Here is a 14,563-nt window from a genome sequence, read left to right as displayed (position 1 = left end):
TAAACATGTAGGCTATCATTTCAGCATACTCATTATTTACAATGCGTGTCATAATGTTTGTGTATAGTTTTTGATTTAAATTTTAATTGCACTTCCTCCAGCAGTGTCTAAAGTTAGGATAAGTTTCTTTAAATAACGCGCAATGCTCACCACACTTTGGGAGTTGTAGTCATAAATATGCTTTCTGTTTTGTTAAGTATTCGAAGGAATAATTCAAGAAACATCATTTCCCAGAAACCAGTACTGGTATATAATTTTCTGAGGGGCTACAGACCTTCACGCGGGGACGAGCGCTCATGTAGCGAACGAACGGAAGGCAAGGTGATTGGATTGAGCTGTCAAAAAAATCGGACTCTACTCGCCGACTGAATCTCCGTGCTATGGATTAGTTGAAAGCGGCATATCGCTGCCATGCTCTCCCGTTGACCCAGCCAACCTCTTACCACAGCGAAGGTAAAGTTGACCACAACTCTGTACAGTTTGCGGGAGCATCCCCGCCTCTTAAATATGTATTGCTTGTGGCGAGGGAAGAAGCGCAACAATGTATCTGCCCTCCTCATGAACGGCCGGTCATGATTTTCTGCACCGACGCTGATTAAACTATTTTTTTCCCTCCCGAGCTGAGAAACACGGTTTTGACAGTCTGATATGAAATATAATATAATTGAACAATTGAAGCAACGCAAGTGTTCAAACTGTAGGCTACTCGTCTCATAGATGTGCTGAAGCTCAGTAAAGTTCAAGTGATTTCATACACTATCCCATTTTGAAAGAAGACAGAAATATGGATTTGTGCTGGCAGTTTGCCCAGTGGCTTGGGCATCATGTTGATTAACATAACAGTAACGTTATATCTATGTCGTGCACTACTGTTGTCTACTAAATCTTAGGCAATGTGGTTTTGAGGTAATATGATGGGGTGAATTGTTCACCATGTTTTTGTTTTTCTTTGAGTATGTTTCTAAGATGACTGCTCTGAAAATAGGCCTTGAGGTCAGCCTCATTATACTCACTCTTGGGGGATGTTGCAGTGTAGGCAAATAATACGTATGTGTGTAGGCTACTAGATTCGCACAGTAGGAACTCTGTAGACTGAAATGTCACCAATGTGAGTCGGGACTCAGTACGTGCAGTATGTTCCAGGGGTTTTTCTCTACCTCCACATAAACAGGAAAAACTCTAGGCCCCATTGACAGCCTATAGTTAGAGTCTGGAGTTCTTCCTGGACAGGTCAAATCAACACATACATGTGTTTAGCAGATGTTATTGCGTGCGTGTTATTGCGTGTGTAGAGAAATGCTTGTGTTTCTAGAGAAATGCTTGTGTTTCTAGAGAAATGTGTGTCTTTCTAGCGAAATGCTTGTGTTTCTAGAGAAATGCTTGTGTTTCTAGAGAAATGTGTGTCTTTCTAGCGAAATGCTTGTGTTTCTAGCGAAATGCTTGTGTTTCTAGCTCCAACAGTGCAGTAATATCTAACAATACACACAATCGAAAGTAAAATAATGGAATTAAGAATATATAAATATTTGGATGAGCAATGTCAGAGTGGCAGACTAAGATGCAGTAGAATAGCATAGAATACAGTATATACATATGAGATGAGTAATGCAGAATATGTATACGTTATTAAAGTGACTAGTGTTCCAATTATTAAAGTTATCAGTGATTTCAGGTCTATGTATATAGGCAGCAGCCTCTAATGTGATGGCTATTTAACAGTCTGATGGCATTGAGATGGATGTTTTTCAGTCTCTCTGTCTCAGCTTTGATGCACCTGTACTGACTTCGCCTTCTGGATCATAGCGGGGTGAACAGGCAGTGGCTCGGGTGGTTGTTGTCCTTGATGATCTTTTTGGCCTTCCTGTGACATCGTGTCCTGGAGGGCAGGTAGTTTGTACCCGGTGATGAGTTGGGCAGACCGCACCAGCCTGCAAATCCTCCTGCTACCTCTCTCTGGGATTTCTCCTCAGCTAACAACAAACGTTCCCACAAATTTAGAGAACATTCCCTTAAGTCTCATTAGGTAGCTAATTAATGTTGGCATATGAATGTTCCTGTGATGTGCAAGGAATGTTTCCAACAGACCATTCCCTGAGTGTCAAATATAACTTACCCAGAACATGGTTACCATGTTCTCAGAATTTAAGATAAGAATATTGTAGACGTGTTTCATGGGAGTGTTACAAGAACATTAATGCGTCCAGTTTTCTGTGGTCAGTAGCCTCAGTTTCCAGGCTTCCTCACTGTTCGTGATGTACTAGACGTGGGGGCATGGTAAGGAGGACTGGCTCTTAAGGGTATTAACACAGCATAGGACACAGCTTTACTCCCTGGGCACTGTAACACCTGCAGTACAATAACCATGCACTGCTAGGGTCTAGGCCATGTGTCATCCCAAGATGTCATACATTGTATTCTAACCACTGACCAGATTTGGGGTAACTTCCTTTACAATTCAGTCCAAGTCCAATAGAAAGTAATGGGCTGTTTTCACTTACTTCCCTGAATTGAAAGGGGATTGAATCCAACCCTGATTGTAATCCAGCCTGGGTCAGTGTTACAATAACACACAGTGACACCTTTGAATTTGTTGAACTGACGGGTCTGTCACTCCCTCCACCATCTAGCCCAGAGCAGGTCTAATAACCACAGGTGCATGGCCTTCCTGTTTCTCTCTCTGCCTCTCCTAATCATTAACTGTTTACCCCTCACCCACACACACACCAGGCTAGAGCATCAGATAGTGCCTGGCCCCATGCAAATCCTCCTGCTACCTCTCTCTCTGGGATTTCTCCTCAGCTAACAACAAACTTTCCCACAACTTTAGAGAATGTTCCCTTAAGGGTCTCATTAGGTAATTAACTAATGTTATCATAGGAATGTTCCTGTGATGTGCAATGAATGTTTCCAAGAGAGTATTTCCTGAGTGTCAAATGGAATATACCCAGAACATGGTTACAATGTTCTCAGAATATAAGATATTCATGTTCTAGACACACTTCATGGTAACGTTGAAGAACGTGCATGTGTTCAGTTTTCTGTGGATTAGGAGAATATTCCATCAACGTCAAACTAAACATACACAGAACATGGTTGCCATGTTCTCAGAATAAGATAATGTTCTAGACACTTTTCATGGGAAGGTTGCTGTGTATCAGTTGTCAGGATGTCGCCTGATGGTCCCCCCCCCCAAAAAAAATAAGTTGAATTACACGCATTGTTACGGTTGCTGAGTCAATCAAGGTCCTGATTGGTGGACCACTTATCCATTCATATCTTTTTGTCTTTTTGCAAGGTTAGGGATATCCACACACAGTGCTTTTAACATACATATTTGACATTGTGAATGTATTTATTTTTACTCCCTTTTTCAATCTTGTCTCATCGCTGCAACAGGCAAAGGTTGAGTCATGCCTCCTCCGAAACATGACCCACCAAACTTAACACACACCCGCCAGCCACACCAATGTGTCAGAGGCAACACCATTCAACTGACAACCGAGGTCAGCTTGCAGGTGCCCGGTCCACCACAAGGAGTCACTAGAGCACAATGAGCCAAGTTAAGCCCCCCCAGCCAGCCAGACCCTCCCCTAACCTGGACAATTGTGCGCCGCCCTATAGGATTCCGGCTGGTTATGATACAGCCCAGGTCTGTAGTGACGCCTCTAGCACTGCGATGCAGTGCCTTAGACCGCTGCGCCACTCGGGAGGCCCACATTGTGCATTTTCATAGTAATTATTATTCAACATGGCCTCACCTGGGATTTGATCTCACAACCTATTGATTCACTGTACTCCAATCATCCCGCTATGCCACCATGTCAGGTTTCGGTTAATCTGACTATTCTCATTATTTATTTGATTTACCTATTTCAGCAATTTTAAGAGCTTTCAGTATAGTTGTATAATGTTGGTGGGGCATGTTAACCTGTTTTTAATGATACTCTTGAATCACTATGATCAAATATATATATTTTTTTTCTTCAGTATACTTTTAACAGAGCTGAGATTTACTTTAAAGTGCATTCACCCTATTGCTTACTCCTATCAAGTGGTTTCATCGACATGAGGGGTTAGGGTTTCTTTTGGCCATGGCTGAAATATATTGGCCTAATAAGCACATGCCATAGAGAGATCCCTTATTGGGCATTCTTCATCATTGGTGCTGGTGGCCTTGGTTCAAGACCTGCTAGGGTAATCACCCTACTCTCACATTTTTAGCAATATACTATAAGTAAGTTAATGTCATTATTTGGAAACAGTTACAACACACCAGTCTGATACAGTTGAAGTTGGAAGTTTACATACACTTAGGTTGGACTCATTAAAACTCATTTTTCAACCCCTTCACACATTTCTTGTTAACAAACTATCATTTTGGCAAGTCGGTTAGGACATCTACTTCGTGCATGACACAAGTAATTTTTCCAGCAATTGTTTACAGACAGATTATTCCACTTATAATTCACTGTATCACAATTCCAGTGGGTCAGAAGTTTACATACACTAAGTTGACTGTGCCTTTAAACAGCTTGGAAAATTCCAGAAAATTATGTCATTGCTTTAGAGGCTTCTGATAGGCTAATTGACATAATTTGAGTCTATTGGAGGTGTACCTGTGGATGTTTTTCAAGGCCTACCTTCAAACTCAGTGCCTCATGGGAAAATCAAAAGAAATTAGCCAAGACCTCAAGAAAAAAAATTGTAGACCACAAGTCTGGTTCATCCTTGGGAGCAATTTCCAAATGCCTGAAGGTACCACGTTCATCTGTACAAACAATAGTACGCAAGTATAAGAACCATGGGAACACACAGCCGTCATACCTCTCAGGAAGGAGACGCGTTCTGTCCCCTAGAGATGAACATACTTTGGTGCGAAAAGTGCAAATTAATCCCAGAACAACATCAAAGGACCTTGTGAAGATGCTGGAGGAAACAGGTACAAAAGTATCTATATCCACAGTAAAACGAGTCCTATATTGACAGAACCTGAAAGGCTACTCAGCAAGGAAGAAGCCACTGCTCCAAAATCACCATAAAAAAGCCAGACTACGGTTTGCAACTGCACATGGGGACAAAGGTCATACTTTTTAGAGAAATGTCCTCTGGTCTGATTAAACAAAAATATAACTGTTTGGCCACAATGACCATCGTTACGTTTTGAGGAAAAAGGGGGATGCTTGCAAGCCGAAGAACACCATCGCAACCGTGAAGCACGGTCGTGGCAGCATCATGTTGTGGGGGTGCTTTGCTGCAGGAGGGACTGGTGCACTTCACAAAATAGATGGCATCATGAGGGAGGACAATTATGTGGATCTATTGAAGCAACATCTCAAGACATCAGTCAATAAGTTTGGTCGCAAATGTGTATTCCAAATGGACAATGACCCCAAGCATACTTCCAAAGTTGTGGCAAAATGGCTTAAGGACAACAAAGTCAAGGTATTGGAGTGGCCATCACAAAGCCCTGACCTCAATCATATAGAAAATTGGTGGGCAGAACTGAAAAAGCGTGTGCCAGCAAAAATGTGAGAGTAGAGTGATTTCCCCTAGCAGGTCTCAAACCCAGGCCACCAGCACCAATGACCAACACCCTAACCACTTTCCCAATAAAGGATAGGCTGTGCTTATTGGGCTAGTATAGTTATGCCCTGTCCTGTCCAGAAGAAGCACTACCCCCTCCTCCCTAGGTGCTTGTGTAGATCTGAAACAACTTGATAGGTGTAAGGTTGTAAGCAATAAGGTGAATGCACTTGGAAGTACATCTCAGCTTTGTTAAAAGTACACTGAAAAAAAACAACTTTTATTTATCATAGTGATTCAGGAGTATCATTAAAACAGGTTAACATGTTCCACCAACATGAGACAACTATACTGAAAGCCCTTTAATTGCTGAAATAAGTAAATCAATCAAATATGAGAATAGTCAGATTAAACGAGACATGACACTGACATGGTGGCGTAGCAGGAAGATCGGCGTACCGTGAACCAGGAGGTTGTCAGTTTTTAAATGCAGGTGAGGACTGTTGAATAATAATTACTGTATAAATGATCATGCACAATGTATTCATGTAGGTCAAATATGTAAATCGAAACACTATGTTCAAAGCTCTGTGTGAGTATCTCTATCCTTGCTAACAGACAAAGCTATGAATGGATCAGTTGTTCACCAATCAGGGCCTCAATTGGCTGGACAATAGTAACAAGGTGTGATGTTTAGTGAAACATATGGGAAGAAGCTTTGGGACCATCAGGCGACGTCCTGACAACCTATATATATATATATATCACAGCAAATTGGCCAGTCTTACCTAGTGTTGATTTGTCAGTGTAACATTTCAATTGTTGATTCAGCAGTTAAATTTAACTCTAAGACATTATCACTCAGTGGTGTAAAAGAACCCCATTGTTGGTGTTAATAACACGTGTTGAGTGTGAAAGTGCCATTGTGTCAGTTTTACTCTGTGGAGAGTAAAACATTCCCATCAAAACCATGGCCATCATTATCAAATTTGCCAGCATGCTGTATGTACTGCAAGTTAGACATTTTTAGGGTTGTTTTTAATATCTGTGTTTTTGCATTTACATTGATTGATTCATCTTATGTTACACAAATATAAATAACAAACATTTTTCAAATCTAGTCTAATCAGTTAGTTAGATTTATTGCACCCATTACTGAAATGTTTCCAACTGTTGGATGTCCTAACTCTGTCTGGATTCCAATAGGAATTATACATCACTTTGCAACCCTGCTTAATGTGTAAATCAGGAGGTTCCTAACACCGCCGTGTTAGGGTAAAACTTGGTCATCAAAGTAAGGCCTTATGATATATTTAATGTATTGTCCTAAAGAGTTTTAATAATGCATTTAATCTCCAGTAAGAACTCACTTGGTGAAGTCCACAGGACTGAAACTTCTTCTTCGGGTTTTATGGCGGACTACAACCCAAAAATGTGTAATGCAGCCACCAACTGGACAGGGTTGAGAAAAAAAATTACAAAGAAAAATCAAATCTCCATATTTCTCTTCTCAGCTCTAGGGCCTGAGAGAGTGGTACAGATTGTGACAATACTCCATGCAACTCCTCTGCCGAGAAGTTTTTCAGTCCCAGGAAACCCTCCGCTGCATCCACAATGATATCTATTTTTCTGTACTTCGTCTCCACCTTGGCAGTGCCATTAATCTCCATAGCTATAAAGGCCACAAAGTCCACCTTCTTAACCTCCTATAATATCTGTGTCCTACTGGTAAAAGGCAACACGTGAAGTCCTATCCACCACCATGGATTCTTTGGGAGCACCATTTGAACCCTCAACCCTTTTAACAGCTGATGCATAAGAAATGCTCTGGACAGCCCTTGCTTTGGCAGAACTGAAAATGAACAAGTTCAACAAGCATGTCTCTGTCACGAACAAGTACATGTCATGGGTGGTAACTCTGCAATTGACTCAAAGGCGCACTTGGAAATGATATTGGGGCCGTGGTTTCATGTTGTTATGGCCACCCGTGAGTGGAAGTGTTGTACCAGTTTAAGTGGTCTATGGTTATGTTAACTGAAGTTTGAGCCTGTCTACTGTCAGTCCTGAAGTCTTTGTAAATGATTACATAAGAGCATTTGGCAGTAAAGACTTGTACCTATTGTTGCAATGTCCTTAATTTAACATTAGTGATATTGTGAAGTGATATGGACCTCTTTACATAATTGTAAAAAATACTATGTGAGGTGTTATTGCATAACACCATTGGTGTAAACTATATACACTTCCTAGTGTTCAAAATTCTATATGAGGTGTTCTTGCATAACACAGTGTTAATTCCCAAACACTGGCAAAGTGTAACAGCGTCAGCACTAAGCACAGTGTTAATTTAACACTGAAAAGTGTGGACCCATATAGACACTGATCAAGTGTTAAATTTAACACTGTCATAAACCAGGTTTCCATCCAACCTTTTTATGCGAGTAAAGTACATGTCGGATAAAAAATGTCATGACCGGCCTGATGGAAACAGAAGACTTTTCGCTAAATTTTCCAAATGTCGACAAAACAAAATATTCTAGGCAAGGTGGGATCTTTTTGTCGGTAAAATTAATTATGTGAGAAATGTTGGTGGAAATACTTATATGCAAATATTGATATATAGTAATCATCATATCGAAATAATAAACTTGGAGTCACACGATGACGTGTGGTCCTTCAACTACGACTGGTCAGGAAATCATGCTGTTTATTAGGCTACAGAGGAAATAAGTTCTGATGAACTTCGCAGGGTGGTGAAAGTGCAAGGTTATGAGTTTGTTGCTTCTTTCCAATACATATCGAGGGTTTTATTTTGATGACATGATAATCTGTGCTTGGCTGCTGTTTGACAAATAAAAATATTCTTAATCGTTTGTCCATAATAATAATCTCATCATTTTGGCTATATATTTGAGCTCTAGGCTGGAGTGCATGTGCCAATACCAGAATGGGCACACTTGCTATATAACACACTTTTTTTGTGAGAAAATCATCAGTAGAGTGAAAATGCAATAGAAACCCATTTAATTTGTATCTTTTTATATGGTACATGGGAATTTAACCTCAAGTTATTCTTATGTGCACTACGTCATTACTCACAGCCTTTTATCTGCAACAAGTCAGTTTGATGGGAAAATGTGCATATTATTTTTATGCGGATTTTAGAATATTTACATGAAAATCAGTTGTCAATTGGATGAAAACCTAGCTAGTGTTGATTTAACACTGGAGAATTTTCTGTGCAGAAATGTTCTTGAAATGTGTCTATTTTTAATATCTTATGTTCTGAGAACATGGTAACCATGTTCTGTGCATATTTGTCGGGAATATTCTCCTAACCCACAGAAAATTGGACACGAATGTTCTTGCATTGTTCTCATGAAACGTGTCATGAACAATATCTTATGTTCTGTGTATGTTTGGCGGGACGTTGATGGACTTCTCTCCTAACCCACAGAACTGGACACGTGAATGTTATTCAAAGTCCCATGAAATGTGTCTAGAACATTCAAATTGTACATTCTGAGAACATGTTCTGGGTCTGTTGTGTTTGACATTAAGGGAATGTTTTCCTAACTCTAATGCCAAAACATGCTAAAAAGGTTCCCAGAAGGTTTTTACAAACATATATAGAATGTTCCGCTAACTAATGGAAAACTGGAAACTCAAACATTAGGGGAACATTACGGGTTAACATTACAAAAATGTTCTCTCTGCCTAAAATTGTTAGCTGGGAAGACATAACAGAAATTAAGACTCACAAATATCACTCTTTGGGTCCTGGATTATTCCTGACCGTGTGACCTGCCCAGTTCAGAAATGTTTTTTTTCTTCTCCATTTAAAAAGAAAAATGTGTGTTGTGATTGTATTTGTAGCAGTACTTCTCCTTGCCTCTCCTCTCCTCCAGGTGTGGCCCTGTGTGTGTGAGACATGTCTGATAAGATGTCCAGTTTCCTACACATCGGGGACATCTGCTCCCTGTATGCAGAGGGCTCCACCAACGGCTTCATCAGCACTCTGGGGTGAGTTCATTTCACCTATCCCTTTTATCCTTTAGCTATTATCACTGATTGGCAAACATGGATACCATCTATTGTAGTCATTTTAGATGGTGCCTATATCTTTCCCATTCATTTGGGATGGAGGAATCACTGAAATGTGGCTACAGGAACATTAGATCATTTATAATTTACTAATAATTTACTAATTCATATCTAATCTAAGTCAACACAATTTTTCACTTTGAGCACCTGCCCCTCCAAAGGTCTGTGCACGGCCCTGAGTGATCAAATCAAATTGTATTTGTCACATGAGCCGAATACAACAGGTGTAGACATTACAGTGAAATGCTTACTTACAAGCCCCTAACCAACAATGCAGTTGGAATAAGAGATTAAAGTAACAAGTAATTAAAGAGCAGCAGTAAAATAACAATAGCGAGACTATATACAGGGGGGTACCGATACAGAATCAATGTGCAGGGGTACCGGTTAGTTGTAGTATGTACATGTAGGTAGAGTTACTTTAATAACTATGCATAGCTGACAACTGAGAGTAGGAGTGGTGTAAATGTCTAGTAAATGACTAGACATTTAGGAGTCTTATGGCTTAGGGGTAGAAGCTGTTTAGAAGCCTCTTGGACCTAGACTTGGCGCTCTGGTACCCCTTGCCGTGCGATAGCAGTGAGAACAGTCTATGACTCGGGTGGCTGGAGTCTTTGACAATTTTTAGGACCTTCCTCTGGGTTTCTGGGATGATGCTGTTGATGTGAGCCATGACCAGCCTTTCAAAGCCCTTCATGGCTACAGACGTGAGTGCTACGGGTCGGTAGTCATTTAGGCAGGTTACCTTCGTGTTCTTGGGCATAGGGGCTATTGTGGTCTGCTTAAAAACATGTTGGTATTACAGACTCAGAGAGGTTGAAAATGTCAGTGAAGACACTTGCCAGTTGGTCAGCGCATGCTGGTAAAACGTCTGGCCTTGTGAATGTTTACCTGTTTAAAGGTCTTTCTCACATCGGCTGCGGAGAGCGTGAACACACAGTCATCCGGAACAGCTGGTGCTGTCATGCATGTTTCCGTGTTATTTGCCTCGAAGCGAGCACAGTTGTTTAGCTTGTGTCACTGGGCAGCTCTCGGCTGTGCTTCCCTTTGTAGTCTGTAATGGTTTGCAAGCCCTGCCACATTCAATGAGCGTCATAGCCGGTGTAGTACGATTCGATGTTAGTCCTGTATTGATGCTTTGCCTGTTTGATGGTTCTTCGACGGGCATAGCGGGATTTCTTATAAGCTTCCGGGTTAAAGTCCCACTCCTTGAAAGCGGCAGCTCTAGCCTTTAGCTCAGTGCGGATGCTGCCTGTAATCCATGGCTTCTTGTTGGGGTATGTACGTACGGTCGCTGTGGGGATGACGTCATCGATGCACTTATTGATGAAGCCTATGACTGTGGTGTAATGCTCAATGCCATCGGCGGAATCCGGGAACACATTCCAGTCTGTGCTAGCAAAACAGTCCTGTAGCTTAGCATCTGCTTCATCTGACCACTTTTTTTCCTGACCGCGGATGCCGTTCAAAAGCAGTCCCCTGATCTATTCAGCAGATGCCATGGGACTTGAACTTGTCTGGGCATTAGGCCAGTTCTGAGTTCTGAAAATGTCTGACAGACTTTCATTTGGGAGGGAACTATCCCTTTAAGGGTGAATTCATAGCTTCATCTAAACTTGAGAAGGTCATAAAGGTACTGCCATCAAAGCTCTGCAGTGCATATATAAAGGACTTTTGTCTGTGGTGGATGTGGTGTGTGTGAGTCCCCATATTAAAATGAGTGTGTTTGAGAGACTGTGTGTCAGTTAACCTCTTGGGGAAGTTTATTGTGGCTGGGAGGTACTGGCACGAAGGGTGTGTGTCAGGTGGAGGGGTCTTTACTTTGCTGCTCAGGGGCCCCTCTGCCTTTGGCCATCTGTGGGCCACTGATAGAGAGTGGTTTGGAAGAGTTTGATAAATGACATTCCCACTTTTCCCAAAGCACAGGGCTGGGAGAACTAAGCCCTTTGAAGTGGAAGTGGAGGTCTGGTCCTGGCTTGCTCCATGACCATGATAGTATGTATAATTTACTGGGAGACTGGGACAAATTAGAAGTAAGTGGGAAGCAATGAACACAATGATAAGATGTTTGTGTGTGTATGGGCACCAGCATGCTTGTGCATGTGGACGAGAGAGAGAAAAAGTACATTGGACCATAATACCAGTGATTATCGACCGCGAGAATGAATGGTTCTAGTCAAGGAGCAATTGAAGCCTGGAAAAATATGCTTGACTCTGTAAATAATCATCTCAGCTAAAGCCCAACACGTACAAATAACAATTTATACAGCCTAACACATACAAACAATTGGATTGGATGGAGACATCTTGGCTGGTTGGGGGAGTGGGATGGGAGGTTGGAGGTGTAGACACTACTTTTTTTCCCCTCTTGTATATATTCAATATATTATCACTTAACTTTATGATCAACACACACACACACAACTTCTCCATAACATCAATCCCACCCGACTTCTAGAGGCTCGGTATCCCTGGAACCCCCTGCTGCTCATGAAAAATGGATCAGACTGAGTCACAGCAGAAAGAGACATCACTGCCTCCACTGAGTTGTTTTACTATTCTTGTGGGGACCAAACAATTGATTCCCGTTCAAAAATTTTCCTTAAGCCTAACCCTAATGTGAATTGTAACCCTAACCTTAAACCTAACCCCTAAGCCTAAAATATCCTTTCCCCTTGTGCAGTGTGGCACAGCTCCTTCACATAGAGTTGATCAGGCTATTGATTTTGGCCTGTGGAATATTGTCCCACTCCTCTTCAATGGCTGCGCGAAGTTGCTGGATATTGGCGGGAACTGGAACATACTGTTAAACACGTAGATCCAGAGCATCCCAAACATGCTCAATGGGTGACATGTCTAGTGAGTATGCAGACCATGGAAGAACTAGGACATTTTTAGCTTCCAGAAATTGTTACAGATCGTCGAGACATGGCCACGCATTATCAAGCCGAAACATGAGGTGATGGCAGAGGATGAATGGTACGACAATCGGCCTCCAGGATCTCTTCACAGTATCTCTGTGAAATCATATTGCCATTTATAAATGAAATTGTGTTCATTGTCCGTAGCTTATGCCTGCCCATACCATAACCCCACCGCCACCATGGGGCACTCTGTTCACAACGCTGACATCAGCAAATCGCTCGTCCACATGATGCCATACACGTGGTCTGCGGTTGTGAGGCCGGTTGGACGTACTGCCAAATTCTCTAAACGACATTGTAGGCAGTTTATGATAGAGAAATTCATATTATATTCTCTGGAAAAGCTCTGGTGGACATTCCTGCAGTCAACATGCCAATTGCATGCACCCTCAACTTCAGACATCTGTGGCATTATGTTGTGACAAAACTGCACATTTTAGTGGCTTTTTATTGTCCCCAGCACAAGCACAATTACACAACTGTGAAATGATCATGATGATTAATCAGATTCTTGATATGCGACACCTGTCAGGTTGATGGATTATCTTGGCAAATGAGAAATGCTTTTTGTCATATGGAACATTTCTGGTATATTTTATTTCAGTACATTAAACATGGGACCAACACTACATGTTGCTTTTATATTTTTGTTGAGTGTACTTTTTACTCCATACATTTTTCCTGTACAGGACAGGAAAATGGTCCTCATCGAGAGAACATCCCTGGTCATCCCTAATGCCTCTGATCCGGCGGACTCACTAAACACATGCTTCATTTGTAAATTATATCTGAGTGCTGACTATCCGTAAATTAAAAAACAAGAAAATTGTGCCATCTGGTTTGCCTAATATAAGAAACATATAATACAACATATAATACAACTTCAAACGTCAAAGAATTGGAGCTTCAGGCTTTAACATGACCTACACATCTACAGAGCTGGGAACCTAATGCTGCAGCTTATGGAGAAATTCCTTTTCAAATTCACCATCCGTGTGCTCTTTAGGGATAGGATGGTAGGGAGAGCGGTGAGGGTATTGACATAGACCCTCTTTTCTTACAGGTTACTATTATACAATAACTCCTGAAATGAACCCTAAACACACAGGTCATGCTCTGATACCATGTCATTATGACAAATGCACACGGTTGACATCACTTGCCCTCTCCAAGAACCATCTGGTGCACTCACGCACACACACACACACTGCAGTAATCACACTCAAAAACCATGATGCATACATACATGCATGCAATCACACTCAAACACCAAGATGCATACATACAACACACCATTAGAAGTGTGGACCCAACAGATGTCCTTCTCCAACTCTCACAAACTGTAGTAGAAAGCCTGAGGGGACAAATCAAAAGTTAGAATTTGAACAATGCAGTATGATTCCAGGGCTTTAGTCTGAGAATCCTCTTGTCTTTTAGGATGCCTGTTCTCTTGTCCTGACGAGCAGCTGTTAAAGTAGGAGGAATGTACAGTAACTGGAATTGGACAGTAACGAGGGTCAGACAATCACATTTTAATCAGTTCTCCACAAGATAAACATGTTTACTGTCAGTGTCTGTGTGTGATAAATCTTGCTCACATTGATCTAACAAACCCAGGCTGCACATTAAGTAAACGTCATTCAGAATGCTCAGTATAGCTATGCTGTATAATGCTCTGCAGAGATTGACACGGTAGACAGGAGCCTCGGTGTGTTGTCATGTTCAGAGAGGTTTATCCCTGGTGCAGACAGACAGGTCCATGTGTAATACGACTGATCATGTGTGTGGACACTCCACGAGTCCACATGAACACAACTAGGATGGATGTGGGATCTGGCTGGAGTCCAGGCGATCTTTATTCCGAGCCAGTAAAAAGCTAAATTTGTCACCGACAGGAATGCTAGCTTGTCCACCCACTGGCAGCAGCCAACTAATCCTAACACTCATTTCTTCATCATTGTGTGGACTGTGGAAGAGCACCGGCGAATCAAGAAACATCACAGTGAAATCAC

General features: G+C 41.6%; 1 protein-coding gene across 2 annotated transcripts in view; it reads left to right on the top strand.

Annotated features, from left to right (window-relative positions):
• The first annotated feature begins 278 nt into the window (after window positions 1–278).
• LOC139560316 (inositol 1,4,5-trisphosphate-gated calcium channel ITPR1) overlaps window positions 279–14,563 on the top strand; it is a 162,177-nt gene continuing 147,892 nt past the window's right edge. For both annotated transcript variants that reach the window (XM_071376986.1, XM_071376979.1), the window contains exons 1-2: window positions 279–453; window positions 9,432–9,546. In XM_071376986.1, coding sequence (XP_071233087.1) covers window positions 9,455–9,546 — 92 coding nt within the window. In that variant the 5' untranslated portion in view covers window positions 279–453; window positions 9,432–9,454. The remainder of the gene's footprint in view (window positions 454–9,431; window positions 9,547–14,563) is intronic.

This window comes from Salvelinus alpinus, chromosome 2 (genome assembly GCF_045679555.1).
Source record: "Salvelinus alpinus chromosome 2, SLU_Salpinus.1, whole genome shotgun sequence".
In the NCBI taxonomy this organism is placed as follows: domain Eukaryota; kingdom Metazoa; phylum Chordata; class Actinopteri; order Salmoniformes; family Salmonidae; genus Salvelinus; species Salvelinus alpinus.
This window is presented reverse-complemented; position numbering and strand designations above follow the sequence as displayed.